The sequence below is a fragment of the Leucopleurus acutus genome (assembly GCF_964270905.1).
Source record: "Leucopleurus acutus genome assembly, chromosome: 5".
Classification (NCBI taxonomy): Eukaryota; Metazoa; Chordata; class Mammalia; order Artiodactyla; family Delphinidae; genus Leucopleurus; species Leucopleurus acutus.
The window spans coordinates 15,107,159-15,122,784 of NC_139147.1; the positions used below are offsets into that span (position 1 = coordinate 15,107,159).

Consider the following 15,626-nt stretch of genomic DNA (forward strand, 5'->3'; position numbering starts at 1 on the left):
CATTAAACACACCAACATTCGAATTACAGGGGTCTCAGAGGAAGAAGAGAAAAACAAAGGGACTAAGAAAATATTTGAAGAGATTATAGTTGAAAATTTCCCGAATATGGGAAAGGAAATAGTTAATCAAGTCCAGGAAGCACAGAGAGGCACACATAGGATAAATCCAAGGAGAAACATGCCAAGACACATATTAATCAAACTATCAAAAATTAAATACAAAGAAAAAATATTAAAAGCAGCAAGAGAAAAATAACACACTAGGGAATCCCCATAAGGATAACAACTGAACTTTCAGCAGAAACGCTGCAATCCAGAAGGGAGTGGCAGGACATATTTAAAGTGATGAGGGAAAAAACCTACAATCAAGATTACTCTACACAACAAGGATCTCATTCAGATTTCATAGATAATAAAACCTTTACAGACAAGCAAAACCTAAGAGAATTCAGAACCACAAAACCAGCTTTACAACAAATGCTAAAGGAACTTCTCTATGTAGAAAACACAAGAGAAGGAAAAGACCTACAATAATAAACGCAAAACAATTAAGAAGATGGTAATAGGAAGTTACATATTGATAAGTACCTTAAATGTAAATGGATTAAATGCTCCAAACAAAAGACATAGACTGGCTGAATGGATACAAAAACAAGACCTGTACATATGCTGTCTACAAGAGACCAACTTCAGACCTAAGGACACATACAGACTGAAAGTGAGTGGATGGATAAAGATATTCCATGCAAATGGAAATCAAAAGAAAGAGGGAGTAGCAATTCTTATATCAGACAAAATAGACTTTAAAACAAAGACTATTACAAGAGAAAAAATAAAGGATACTACATAATGATCAAGGGATCAATCCAAGAAGAAGATATAACAATTGTAAATATTTATGCACCCAAAATAGGAGCACCTCAATACATAAGGCAAATGTTAACAGCCATAAAAGGGGAAATCGAAAGTAACACAATCATAGTAGGAGACTTAAACACCCCACTTTCACCAATGGACAGATCATCCAAAATGAAAATAAATAAGGACACACAAGCTTTAAATGATACATGAAACAAGATGGACTTAATTAATATTTAAAGGACATTCCATACAAAACAACAGAATACACATTCTTCTCAAGTGCTCATGGAACATTTTACAGGATAGATCATATCTTGGGTCAGAAATCAACCCTTGGTAAATTTAAGAAAATAGAAATCATATCAAGTATCTTTTCTGACAACAATGCTATGAGACTAGATATCAATTATAGGAAAAAATCTGTAAAAAATAAAAACACATGAAGGCTAAACAATACACTGCTTAACAACCAAGAGATCAATGAAGAAATCAAAGAGGAAATCAAAAAATACCTAGAAACAAATGACAATGAAAACACAACGACCCAAAATCTATGGGATGCAGCAAAAGCAGTTCTAAGAGGGAAGTTTATAGCAATACAATCCTACCTTAAGAAACAAGAAACATCTCAAATAAACAACCTAAGCTAACACCTAAAGCAATTAGAGAAAGAAGAAGAACAACAACAACAAAAACCCAAAGTTAGCAGAAGAAAAGAAATCATAAGGATCAGATCAGAAAGAAATGAACAAAATGATAGCAAAGATCAATAAAACTAAAAGCTGGTTCTTTGAGAAGATAAAAAAATTGATAAACCATTAGTCAGACTCATCAAGAAAAAAGGGGAGAAAACTCAAAAAAATAGAATTACAAATGAAAAAGGAGAAGTAACAACTGACACTGCAGAAATACAAAGGATCATGAGAGATTACTACAAGCAACTGTATGCCAATAAAATGGACAAACTGGAAGAAATGGACAAATTCTTAGAAATGTACAACCTTCTGAGAATGAACCATGAAGAAATAGAAAATAAAAACAGACCGATGACAAGCACTGAAATTGAAACTGTGATTAAAAATCTTCCAACAAACAAAAGCCCATGACCAGACAGCTTCAAAGGTGAATTCTATCAAACATTTAGAGAAGAGCTAACACCTATTCTCTCAAACTCTTCCAAAATATAGAAGAGGGAGGAACACCCCCAAACTCATTCTACGAGGCTACCATCACCCTGATACCAAAGCAAGACAAAGATGTCACAAAGATAGAAAACTACAGACCAGTATCACTGACGAACATAGATGCAAAAATCCTCAACAGAACATTAGCAAACAGAATCCAATAGCACATTAAAAGAATCATACACCACAATCAAGTGGGGTTTATCCCAGGAATGCAAGGATTCTTTAATATACACAAATCAATCAATGTGATGCACCATATTAACAAATTGAAGGAGAAAAACCATATGATCATCCCAATAGATGCAGAGAAAGCTTTCGACGAAGTCAACACCCATTTATGATAAAAACCCTCAGGAAAGTAGGCATAGAGGGAACTTTTCTCAAAATATTAAACGCCATATATGACAAAATCACAGCCAATATCGTCCTCAATGGTGAAAAGATGAAACCATTTACACTAAGGTCAGGAACAAGACAAGGTTGCCCACTCGCATCACTATTATTCAACAGAGCTTTGCAAGTTTTAGCCACAGCAATCAGAGAAGAAAAAGAAATAAAGGGAATCCAAATCAGAAAAGAAGAAGTAAAGCTGTCACTATTTGCAGATGACATGATACTATACATGGAGAATTCTAAAGATGCTACCAGAAAACTACTAGAGCTAATCAATGAATTTGGTAAAGTAGCAGGATACTAAATTAATGCACAGAAATCTCTTGCATTCTTGTACATTAATGATGAAAAATCTGAAAGTGAAATTAAGAAAACACTCCCACTTACCATTGCAACAAAAAGAATAAAATATCTAGGAATAAACCTACCTAAGGAGACAAAAGACCTGTATGCAGAAAATTATAAGACACTGATGAAAGAAATTAAAGATGATACAAACAGATGGAGAGATATAACATGTTCTTGGAATGGAAGAATCAACATTGTGAAAATGACTCTACTACACAAAGCAATCTACAGATTCAATGCAATCCCTGTCAAACTACCACTGGCATTTTTCACAGAACTGAACCAAAAATGTTCACAATTTGTATGGCAACACAAGAGACTCCGAATATCCAAAACAGTCTTGAGAAAGAAAAACGGAGCTGGAGGTATCAGGCTCCTTGACTTCAAACTATACTACAAAACTACGGTAATGAAGACAGTATGTTACTGGCACAAAAACAGAAATATACATCAGTGGAACAGGATATAAAGCCCAGAGATAAACCCATGCACACATGGGCACCTTAATGTTGATAAAGGAGACAAGAATATACAGTGGAGAAAATACAGCCTCTTCAATTAGTGGTGCTCAGATAACTGGACAGCTGCATGTAAAAGAATGAAATAAGAAGACTCCCTAGCACCATACACAAAAATAAACTCAGAATAGATTAAAGATCTAAATGAAAGGTCAGACACTAGAAAACGCTTAGGGGAACACATAGGCAGAACACTCTATGACATAAATGACAACAAGATCCTTTATTACCCACCTTCTAGAGAAATGGAAATACAAACAAAAATAAACAAATGGGACCTAACGAAACTTAAAACCTTTAGCACAGCAAAGGAAACCAAAAACAAGACAAAAAGGCAACTCTAAGAACAAGAGAAAATATTTGCAAAGGAAGCAACTGACAAAGGATTAATCTGAAAAATATACAAGTAGCACATGCAGCTCAATATCAAAAAAACAAACAACCCAATCCAAAAATGGGCAAAAGGCCTAAATAGACATCTCTCCAAAGAAGCTACACAGGCTGCCAACAAACAAGGGAAAGAATGCTCAATGTCATTAATCATTAGAGAAATGCAAATCAAAACTACAATGAGATATCATCTCACACCAGTCAGAATGGCCATCCTCAAAAAATCTACAAAAAATAAATGCTGAAGAGGGTGTGGAGAAAAGGTAACCCTCTTGCACTATTGGTGGAATTGTAAATTGATACAGCTACTATGGAGAACAGTATGGAGGTTCCTTAAAAAACTAAAAATAGAACTACTATATGACCCAGCAATCCCATTACTGGGCATATACCCTGAAAAAACCAGAATTCAAAAAGAGTCATGTACCACAATGTTCATTGCAGTTCTATTTGCAATAGCCAGAATGGAAGCTATGGAATGGCTAATGGAAGCAACCTAAGTGTCCATCAATAGATGAATGGATAAAGAAGATGTGGCATGTATATACAGTGGAATATTACTCAGCCATAAAAAGAAGCGAAATTGAGTTATTTATATTGAGGTAGATGGACCTAGAGTATGTCATATCAAGTGAAGTAAGTCAGAAAGAGAAAAACCAATACCGTATGCTAACACATATATATGTAATCTACAAAAATAAATAAACAAAGGTCATGGAGAACCAGAGGCAAAATGGGAATAAAGACACAGATTTACTAGAGAGGGGACTTGAGGATATGGGGAGTGGGAAGGGTAAGCTGGGACAAAATGGGACAATGACGTGGACATATATACACTACCAAACATAAAATAGATAGCTAGTGGGAAGTAGCTGCATAGCACAGGGATATCAGCTCGGTGCTTTGTGACCACTTGGAGGGGTGGGATAGGGAGGGAGGGAGGCACAAGAGGGAAGTGATATGGCGACATATGTATATGTATAACTGATTCACTTTGTTATAAATCAGAAAATAAAACACCATTGTAAAGCAATTATACTCCAATAAAGATGTTTAAAATAAATAAATAACCATTTAAAACGTTAGAACTTTGTATATATTTTGACCCAGGAATAAATAATAAATAAATATATAAATAAATAAATAACAAAACTTTAAAAAAAAAAGAAAGAAATTGCCCATCCACCAAATAATTTTAACTTAAAAATTACAGATGAGTATTTATTTACTATTCTTTCAAAATAGGATCAAAGTAAATTTTGTGAATGAGAGTCTGCCAACTCGAGTTTTTTTTCTTAGAAAGAATAATCATAAATCATAACTGTGCCTGTGATATTTGTGACTTTCAGTCTCATTTTTTTTGTTTTTGTCTTTGTTTATTTTTCATTTCACAATGTTAATTCTTCCAATCCAAGAACATGGTATATCTCTCCATTTATTTGTATCATCTTTAATTTTTTTTATCAGTGTCTTATAATTTTCTGCATACAGGTCTTTTGTCTCCTAAGGTACGTTTAATCCTCGATATTTTATTTTTTTTGTTGCAATGATAAATGGGAGTGGTTTCTTAATTTCACTTTCAGAATTTTCATCATTAGTGTATAGGAATGCCAGAGATTTCTGTGCATTAATTTTGTATCTTGCTAGTTTACCAAATTCATTGTTTAGCTCTAGTAGTTTTCTGGTACCATCTTTAGGATTCTCTATGTATAGTATCATGTCATCTGGAAACAGTGAAATCTTTACTTCTTCTTTTCTGATTTGGATTCCTTTTATTTCTTTTTTTTTCTCTGATTGCTGTGGCTAAAACTTGCAAAGCTCTGTTGAATAATAGTGATGCGAGTGGGCAACCTTGTCTTGTTCCTGACCTTAGTGTAAATGGTTTCATCTTTTCACCATTGATATCAATGTTGGCCGTGGGTTTGTCACACCTGGCCTTTATTTTGTTGAGGTAAGTTCCCTCTATGCCTACTTTCTGGAGGGTTTTAATCATAAATGGGTGTTGAATTTTATCAAAAGATTTCTCTGCATCTATTGAGCTGATCATATGTTTTTTCTCCTTCAATTTGTTAATATGGTATATCATATTGATTTGCCTATATTGAAGAATGCTTGCTTTCCTGGGATAAACCTCACGTGATCATGGTGTATGATCCTTTTAATGTGTTGTTGGATTTTGTTTGCTAGTGTTTTGTTGAGGATTTTTGCATCTATGTTCATCAGTGATATTGGCCTGTAGTTTTCTTTCCTGTGACATCTTTGTCTGGTTTTGGTATCAGGGTGATGGTGGCCTCGTAGATTGCGTTTGGCAGTGTTCCTCCCACTGCTATATTTTGGAAGAGTTTGAGAAGGATAGGTGTTAGCTCTTCTCTAAATCTTTGATAGAATTCACCTGTGAAGGTGTCTGGTCCTGGGCTTTTTGTTGGAAGATTTTTAATCACAGTTTCAATTTCAGTGCCTGTGATTGGTCTGTTCATATTTTCTATTTCTTCCTCATTCAGTCTCAGAAGTTTGTGCATTTCTGAGAATTTGTCCGTCTCTTCCAGGTTGTCCATTATATTGGCATACAGTTGCTTGTAGTAATCTCTCATGATCCTTTGTATTTCTGCAGTGTCAGTTGTTACTTCTCCTTTTTCATTTGTAATTCTATTGATTTGAGTCTTCTCTCTTTTTTTCTTGATGAGTCTGGCTAATGGTTTATCAATTTTTTTATCTTCTCAAAGAACCAGCTTTTAGTTTTATTGATGTTTGCTATGGTTTCCTTCATTTCTTTTTCATTTATTTCTGATCTGATCTTTATGTTTTCTTTCCTTCTGTTAACTTTGGGGTTATTTTGTTGTTCTTTTTCTAATTGCTTTAGGTGTAAGGTTTGGTTTTTTATTTGAGATGTTTCTTGTTTCTTAAGGTAGGATTGTATTGCTATAAACTTCCCTCTAGAACTGCTTTTGCTGTGTCCCATAGGTTATGGTCATCATATTTCCATTGTCATTTGTTTCTAGGTATTTTTTTTTCATTTCCTCTTTGATTTCTTCAGGGATGTCTTGGTTATTAAGTATTGTATTGTTTAACCTCCATGTGTTTTTATTTTTTACAGATTTTTTCCTGTAATTGATATCTAGTCTCATAGCATTGTGGTCGGAAAAGACAGTTGATATAATTTCAATTTTCTGGAATTTAGCAAGACTTTGTTTGTGACCCAAGATATGATCTATCCTGGAGAATGTTCCATGAGCACTTGAGAAGAATGTGTATTCTGTTGTTTTTGCATAGAACGTCGTATAAATATCAATTAAGTCCATCTTGTTTAATGTATCATTTAAAGCTTGTGTGTCCTTATTTATTTTCATTTTGGATGATCTGTCCATTGGTGAAAGTGGGGTGTTAATCCCCTACTATGATTGTGCTACTGCTGATGTCCCTTTTTATGGCTGTTTGTATTTGCATTATGTATTGAGGTGCTCCTATGTTGGGCACATAAATATTTAAAACTTTTTATATTCTCTTGGATTGATCCCTTGATCATTATGTAGTGTCCTTCTTTGTCTCTTGTAATAGTCTTTGTTTTAAAGTCTATTTTGTCTGATATGAGAATTGCTACTCCCGCTTTATTTGATTTCCATTTGCATGGAATATATTTCTCCATCCCCTCACTTTCAGTCTGTATGTGTTCCTAGGTCTGACGTGTCTCTTGTAGACAGCATATATACAGGTCTTGTTTTTCTATCCATTCAGCAAGTCTATGGCTTTTGCTTGGAGCATTTAACCCATTTACATTTAAGGTAATTATCGATATGTATGTTCCTATTACCATTTTATTAATTGTTTTAAGTTTGTTATTGTAGGTCTTTTCCTTCTCTTGTGTTTCCAGCCTAGAGAAGTTCCTTTAGCATTTGTTGTAAAGCTCGTTTGGTGGTGCTGAATTCTCTTAGCTTTTGCTTGTCTGTAAAGGTTGTAATTTCTCCATCAAATCTGAATGAGATCCTTGCTGGGTAGAGTAATCTTGGTTATAGGTTATTCCCCTTCATCACTTTAAATATGTCCTGCCACTCCCTTCTGGATTGCAGAATTTCTGCTGAAAGTTCAGCTGGTAACCTTATGGGGATTCCCTTATATGTTATTTTTTGTTTTTCCCTTGCTGCTTTTAATAGATTTTCTTTGTGTTTAGTTTTTGATATTTTGATTAATATGTGTCTTGGTGTGTTTCTCCTTCGATTTATCCTGTATGGGACTCTCTGTCCTTCCTGGACTTGATTAACTATTTCCTTTCCCATATTAGGGAAGTTTTCAACTATAATCTCTTCAAATATTTTCTCAGCCCCTTTCTTTGTCTCTTCTTCTTCTGAGACCCCTATAGTTTGATTGTTAGTGAGTTCAATGTTGGCCCAGAGATCTCTAAGACTGTCCACAATTCTTTTCATTCTTTTTTCTTTATTCTGCTGTGCAGTAATTATTTCTCCTTTTTTCTTCCAGGTCACTTATCTGTTCTGCCTCAGTTATTCTGCTACTGATGTCTTCTAGAGAATTTTTAATTTCATTTATTGTGTTGTTCATCACTGTTTGTTTGTTCTTTAGTTCTTCTAGGTCCTTGTTAAATGTTTCTTGTATTTTCTCCATTCTATTTCCAAGATTTTAGATCATCTTTACTATCATTATTCTGAATTCTTTTTCAGATGTCTGGTCCCATTGGCTTCGGTTGGTTCAGTGGATTGTGTAGGCTTCCTGGTGGTGGGGACTAGTGCCTGTGTTCGGGTGGATGAGGCTGGATCTTGTCTTTCTGTTGGGAAGGTCCATGTCTGGTGGTGTGTTTTGGGGTGTCTGTTGCCTTATTATGATTTTAGGCAGCCTATCTGCTAATGGGTGGCATTGTGCTTCTTTCTTGTTAGTTGTTTGGCATACGGTGTCCACCACTGGAGCTTGCTGGTCTTTGAGTGGAGCTGGGTCTTGGCATTGAGATGGAGATCTCTGGGAGATTTTTGGCATTTGATATTACATGGAGATGGGAGGTCTCTTGTGGACCAGTGTCCTGAATTTTATTCTCCCACCTCAGAGGCAAAGCCCTGACACTTGGCTGGAGCACCAAGAGCCTCTCATCCACACAGCTTAGATAAAAGGGAGATAACAGTGAAAGAAAGAAAGAAGATAAATTTTTTTTAAAAAGTTCTTAAAGTAAAAATAATTCTTAGAAAAAAATTAAAGTAATAAAAAAAAAAGAAAGAAAGAAAGAAGAGAGCAACTAAACCAAAAAACAAATCCACCAATTGTAACAATCGCTAAAAACTATACAGAAAAAAAAATAGAAAAGAAAAAAAAGAAAACGGACAGACAGAACCCTAGGACAAATGGTAAAGGCAAAGCTATACAGACAAAATCACAAATAGAAGCATACACATACATACTCACAGGAAGAGAAAAAGGGAAATAAATAAATATATATATATAGCGTTGCTTCCAAAGTCCACCTCCTCAGTTTGGGATGATTCGTTGTCTATTCTGGTATTCCACAGTTGCAGGGTACATCAAGTTGATTGTGGAGCTTTAATCTGCTGCTCCAGATTCTGCTTGGAGAGATTTCCCTTTCTCTTCTTTGTTCGCACATCTCCTGGGGCTCAGCTTTGAATTTGGCCCCACCTCTGCTTGTAGGTCACCGGTGTGCATCTGTTCTTCACTCAGACAGGATGGGGTTAAAGGAGCAGCTGATTTGAGGGCTCTGGGTCACTCAGGCCGGGGGGAGGGTGGGGTACGGAGTGTGGGCGAGCCTGCAGCAGCAGAGGCCGGCGTGACGTTGCACCAGGCTGAGGCGTGCCGTGCGTTCTCCCGGGGAAGTTGTCCCTGGATCCTGGAACCCTGGCAGTGGTGGGCTGCACAGGCTCCCAGAAGGGGAGGTGTGGATAGTGACCTCTGCTCGCACACAGGCTTGTTGGTGGCTGCGGCAGAAGAGTTAGCATCTCATGCCCGTCTCTGGGGTCTGCACTGATAGCCGCGTCTCACGCCCATCTCTGGAGCTCCTTTAAGCAGCGCTCTTAATCCCCTCTCCTCGCGCACCAGGAAACAAAGAGTCAAGAAAAGGTTTCTTGCCTCTTCAGCAGGTCCAGACTTTTCCCCAGACTCCCTGCCAGCTAGCCGTGGTGTACTAGGCCCCTTTAGGCTGTGTTCACGCTGCCAACCCCAGTCCTCTTCCTGGGGTCTGACCTCCGAAGCCTAAGCCTCAGCTCCCAGGCCCTGCCCGCCCTGGCGGGTGAGCAGACAAGCCTCTCGGGCTGGTGAGTGCTGTTCCGCAGCGATCCACTGTGCGTGAATCTGTCCGCTTTGCCCTCCGCACCCCTGTTACTGCGCTCTCCTCTGCGGCTCCGAAGCTTCCCCCCTCTGCCACCCACAGTCTCCACCCACCAAGGGCCTTCCTAGTGTGTGGAAACCTTTCCTCCTTCACAGCTCCCTCCCCAAGGCGCAGGTCCTGTCCCTATTCTTTTGTCCCTGTTGTTTTCTTTTGCCCTACCCAGGTACGCGGGGGAGTTTCTTGCCTTTTAGGAGGTCTGAGGTCTTCTGCCAGCGTTCAGTAAGTGTTCTGTAGGAGTCGTTCCACATGTAGATGTATTTCTGATGTATTTTTGGGGAGGAAGGTGATCTCTGTGTCTTACTCTTCCAGCATCTTGAAGCTCCCTTATCTTTTTTTTTTTTTTTTTTTTGAGTGGAGGGAAAACTTGAAGCGCTCACAAACCAATCTAACATATATAAGTTTGCTAAAATCCTACAACTGGCCTTAGGTAAGGAATCACTCAGTGGTGATAGTAGATGAAAGTAATCTACTAGTTATAAGTATTCAGCATTCTATGGGCACCAATTCATATGTTTTTTCAAAGAAAATGAGGTTTATTGGTCAATCAAGGAGTAAGTTAAGCAGAGGCCAGCTAAGAGCCTCTACTGTATGTTCTGTTTCTGTTGATAATCCCAAGACAGCTCTTAAAGTACATTAAGAATATGCAGTTAATAATACTTAAATTGCCTCTGTCAACAACAAAGCCAGAGCTGAATTCTCTGATGAGGCTTTAAGTGCTGATACTTTGTATTGTTGCTTGTGATGAGGTCCTCATTTTTAAGATATCAGAGGCTTAATGCATGTGTTTGTTGAGTGGGGGAATTTATTTCTCCAGAGACAGGATACAGGTTTGCTTTGGGGCAGGACCAGTTTCTCAAAACAAAACAAAACAAATGTAGAACATAGTTTTTTGAATCTGCCCATGCACTTTGGAAAGTTCTAGCATATGACCCCAGAATTCTGAGCCACAAAGAAGAAGAGATCTTTTCATTTTGAAAAAAATGCCTATATGACTCATTTTGACTCTACTCAACTCTGCATGATGCTTCTGGAGTCTAGAATGTCTGCTTCTGAATAGCAGGAGTTTCATTCTAAGGAAGGATGATCCTACCAGGATACAACTGAAATTGTGCTTAGGTCAACCACAGAGTGATTCATGTCCAAACTGTAGAAAATCATCCTCCACCATATTATCAGTCATACTTTACATGGTAGTAAATATTTAGAGTTCATTCACCGTCTGATAGGTATTACACAGTCAAGTATTGGATTTGAAATCTTAAGCACATGTATGAAATTTTATCTGCATCTGACACATGCTGATACACTTAACTTTTAACACTGGTTTTGGGATCTGTTCTGACCATTCCTGCTTTTATTCTTTTGGGCCTTTTGTTTGTATCATTTATATTCTTCTTTTTGAAAAATGCACATGAATAATGTAACTAATGCTTCTCATGTATCTCTTTTGCTTCTGCAGGAGGAATTTTTGAAACTGTGGAAAATGAACCTGTTAATGTTGAAGAATTAGCGTTCAAGTTTGCAGTCACCAGCATTAACAGAAATCGAACCCTGATGCCTAACACCACATTAACCTATGACATTCAGAGAATTAACCTTTTTGATAGTTTTGAAGCCTCACGGAGAGGTAACTATTTTCACACTTTTAAAAGCTTCTTTGGGTGATATGTCTGCTCTACAAGTCAACTTCTTTTTGCTACCTGCTCTTTTTCAAAGTGGACATCTCTGTGCAAATGGGTTTGCAGGAACTTTTGGTGCAAGATGTCACTGTCCAGTACAATCTGAACCATCCTAATGGATGTTACCTAGCTCTGTTTTCTGGGCCTTTCTGATTAGCTTAGCCTTCAGTGCCCTCCACTCTATGATTAACTGGTTCAGCTGTGAATGGAAAATGTCAAGCTTGATCTGTTTTTTCCTTCCTGAGGCTGAGACGCCACCATGAAATTGTACAGTGCAGTCAAATAAAACTTTGTGGAAGGTCATACGCAATTAGCATGTGGAAATGCCCACAACACACAGAATTCACAACCTGAATCTTAACAGGTTGTGAGCTACTGGGTTTACCTACCATCCTCTCAAATAATTTTCTAACCCCTTTCCACAAGATCATAGAAATGTGAAGATTATAAACATTGAATCATTATGTTTTACACCTGAAATGTTATAATGTTATGTGTTGATTATATGTCAATTTTAAAAAAGGAAAAAATTAAGAAAAAAATTAATGCAACGATACAAGCAAGCAAGGGACTTGGGGTCAAAGAAAATTAAACCTAGGAGAACAATCTCCACATTTGATTCCCTTTTGCATCTGAAAAGAAGACAAGTTCCTAAAAAGTAATCTAATTTGTACGCAGGCTGCAAGGTTTGTCTCATGGAAAGAGTCATTGGAAGGGTGGGGCTTGTTTACACATCCTTCGGACACTTCCAAGACGACTCTTTGAAGCTACATTTGACATGCTTGAAGGCTGGCCTCTAACTAGGGAGTTGTTGGACCTCCATACAGGAGTTTGTGTGGGTACATCACCCCAGAATAGGAGAGGCTCTTTCTCTCCTAGAGGAAAGCTTTGCCCATCAAACACACACAAGTAAATGGAATACAATGAATGCCATGTTCATGTTGATTTCTAAGTAACTAAATATTGATTGTTTCCACATAGAATTAACCCAGTTTGGATTGCACCTAGTAGACTCTTCTGCAAGATTGTTAGTGTCCTTTACAAAAAAAAATGTGAAACTTGTTCTCCTGGGAGCACAGATGAAAATGGAATAGTATAATGAATTTTTTATTTTTATTTTTTACTGTATGGCATGATCTTAGTATAAGAATATTTTATTTTCAAAGATGGATGGAGTTGTAGGTACTATACAGGTCAGAGTTGTCTATGACAAATAATAAAATGTTATGTTTATACAGCACTTTAAAGTTTACAAGGCATCTTCACATAAATTATCTCTATGTGTTAGATCTCTATCTTCCTCTCTCCATATCTCCCTTTCTGTGTCTCTGTCTGTCTCTGTTTCTCTCTCTCTGTTTCTCTCTGTCTCTCTCTCTCTCTGTCTCTCTCTCTCACACACGCACTCACACAAAACATTGTTGAATAAATACCTCAGAAAGCCAACCACATTTAAAATCCAAAGCGTTTTTGTGACCTGAAGTACCTGCCATACTTGTAAATTAAACACCCCCAAAACTTCTTAAAACTGGTAATTTGCTGGCAAACAGAATTCAAAAGGATTGCTTTTTTGTCAAGTAATATTAGCATCCCAGAGCTAAATATTAGCAGGAATCTCAATCCACTGCCTACTCTAGATGAAGTAATAGTTCATATACTTTCATGCCCTCATTTTTTCTTGCTAACCAATGAAAGCACATCCAGAAAATGAGCTTCTGAGGACAGTTTTCACTTCTAGCACTTAATACAGAAAGTTATGTCTTCATACCTCATGTGATAATTCAGTACCAAAGAGCACAGTGTCAGAAAGTTCCTTGTGAACATTTGCTGTCCCACAGATATTTGAAATATGGCTCTCAAATATTACTTATTAATTTTCTCTCTAAATCAAGTCAGATAATTTTGACAAAGACATATAATTTTTATACTTATTTTTATTTGTGTGATGGCATTATGATAAAAATTGACAATTTCATTTAAATATTTTGCTATTATTTAATTCAAATATTCAACTATTGTTTCTTGGCAGTTCCAAATCCCTTTAAACTAAAATTAAAATGTAAATTTGAAATGTTTTTACATTTATATTTAATGCCAGCATAAATTTATGCCAGCATAAAATGAGTAGGCACTATTTTACATTGTTATAGAAGATAATCTGTCCCAACATTTCTGGAAGGAAATTTGGTTTATATGTATCAAGTGACTTAAAAATATCAATACCCTTTAATTACAGATTTCAATCTACTCAAAGAAAATAATGTGAAATTTAGAGAAAAATATAAGAACTAAGATAAGCACTTATAATATTACTTATAATAACCAAAAATTAGGAGCAGCTTAAATATTCAGTATCATAGGACTAGTTAAATAAGTAATGACATACTCATGGATTAGGCTATTCTATGACACTAAAAATATACTTTTGCAGAATTTGTGATGACTTAGGGGAAAGGGTGTGCTTTTAGCATTAAACTTAGTGTTAAATACAGAAAGCAATGTATCAAACTGTATCTATATCATGTTCAATTTTTTAATAAATTAGAACACCAAACTATGAATAGATATTATCCCAGTGATGGAATTTCAGAGTCTTTTTTCTTCCTTACACTTTTCAATAGTCTAAATTATCTCAATGTGTGTATATAATCTTATAATGCAAAAAATAAATAAATGTTAAAAATTAATTTTTGTGTGCATGTTGGCTGATATTGAAATAGAAAGAAGCCTGTCCTTGAGCTGGATCCCTGGGCTCTGGTCAGTTCTGCCACTGTCCAGTGGCCCTGACTCACTTCATTGCCTATGACATTAGTGGGTTGGAGAAAATGTCTTCTAAGATCCCTTTAAGCTATGCTAATCTATTATTCTATAATTAATTAGCTATCAGTATCACTTAACATTCTTTAGCAATTTTTCAATATCCTGGACCTCCTTTCTCAGTTTTGGGAAGGACTGGAACTAAAGTACTCTGCAGCCACCCAGAGAGTCTTCTGAATTCTCTGACCCATTAATACCTTCATTGCCACATTGCCAGATGACAGAACTTGATTTATATGACATTCACTTGGCAAATGGTTTAAAGAATAGCTCTGAGTGCTTCTGGGTAACACCACACCAAGCAAGAGATTTAGACTCCATCTGATTAAAAGTAATGAAATGAGGACTTCCCCGGCAGTCCAGTGGTTAAGAGTCAATGCTTCCAATGCAGGGGCTGGGGGTTCGATCCCTAGTCGGGGAACTAAGATCCCACATGCCACGTGGCATGACCAAATTAAAAAGAAAAAAAAAAGTAATGAAGTGAGACCAACAGCTCATTTTTGTTTGCAGGGAATTGGCCTTGTGATGTGTTGCTAATCATTTCTCCATTTACATCTCTAATATTTAGTATCTCAGGAATATTGGAAGCTGGATGAAGCATATTTCCTCAGCATACAGATGGAGAGTGGATAATAGTTTCCAATAGCGAAAATAAGGAGGAACCATGAAAGGGAAGATTAAATTCACAGAACTCTCTCTTTCTCTCCCCTCTTCCCTGCTTTCCCTCTCCACCCCCTCCTTGTCTGTGGACATCAGCATGTGACCAGCTGGCTCTTGGTGTGGCTGCTCTCTTTGGCCCTTCCCATAGCTCCTCTGTCAGTGCTGTGCAGTCTATTTGCAATGCTCTCGAAGTTCCACATATACAGACTCGCTGGAAACACCCTTCAGTGGACAACAAAGACCTGTTTTACGTCAACCTCTACCCAGATTATGCAGCTATCAGCAGAGCAGTCCTGGATCTGGTCCTCTACTACAACTGGAAAACAGTGACTGTGGTGTATGAAGACAGCACAGGTATGGGACTCACACAAGCCCTCACATGGCCATGTCTGGTCTGGAAAAAGGGAACCAGAATTTGCTACAGGCCTTGACTCATCAGGCA

The 15,626-nt window shown here is 37.1% G+C and overlaps 1 protein-coding gene across 12 annotated transcripts in view; it reads left to right on the plus strand.

The window, feature by feature from the left end:
• GRIK1 (glutamate ionotropic receptor kainate type subunit 1) overlaps positions 1-15,626 on the plus strand; it is a gene marked incomplete at both ends in the record, with an annotated part of 430,476 nt that overhangs the window by 250,748 nt on the left and 164,102 nt on the right. For 7 of the 12 annotated variants that reach the window (XM_082839549.1, XM_082839554.1, XM_082839553.1 and 4 more), the window contains 2 exons: positions 11,491-11,658; positions 15,281-15,538. The exons of 3 other annotated variants lie outside the window; for them this stretch is intronic. In XM_082839549.1, coding sequence (XP_082695675.1) covers positions 11,491-11,658; positions 15,281-15,538 — 426 coding nt within the window. The remainder of the gene's footprint in view (positions 1-11,490; positions 11,659-15,280; positions 15,539-15,626) is intronic. 2 more of the 12 variants (XM_082839560.1, XM_082839558.1) reach the window with 1 other exon arrangement.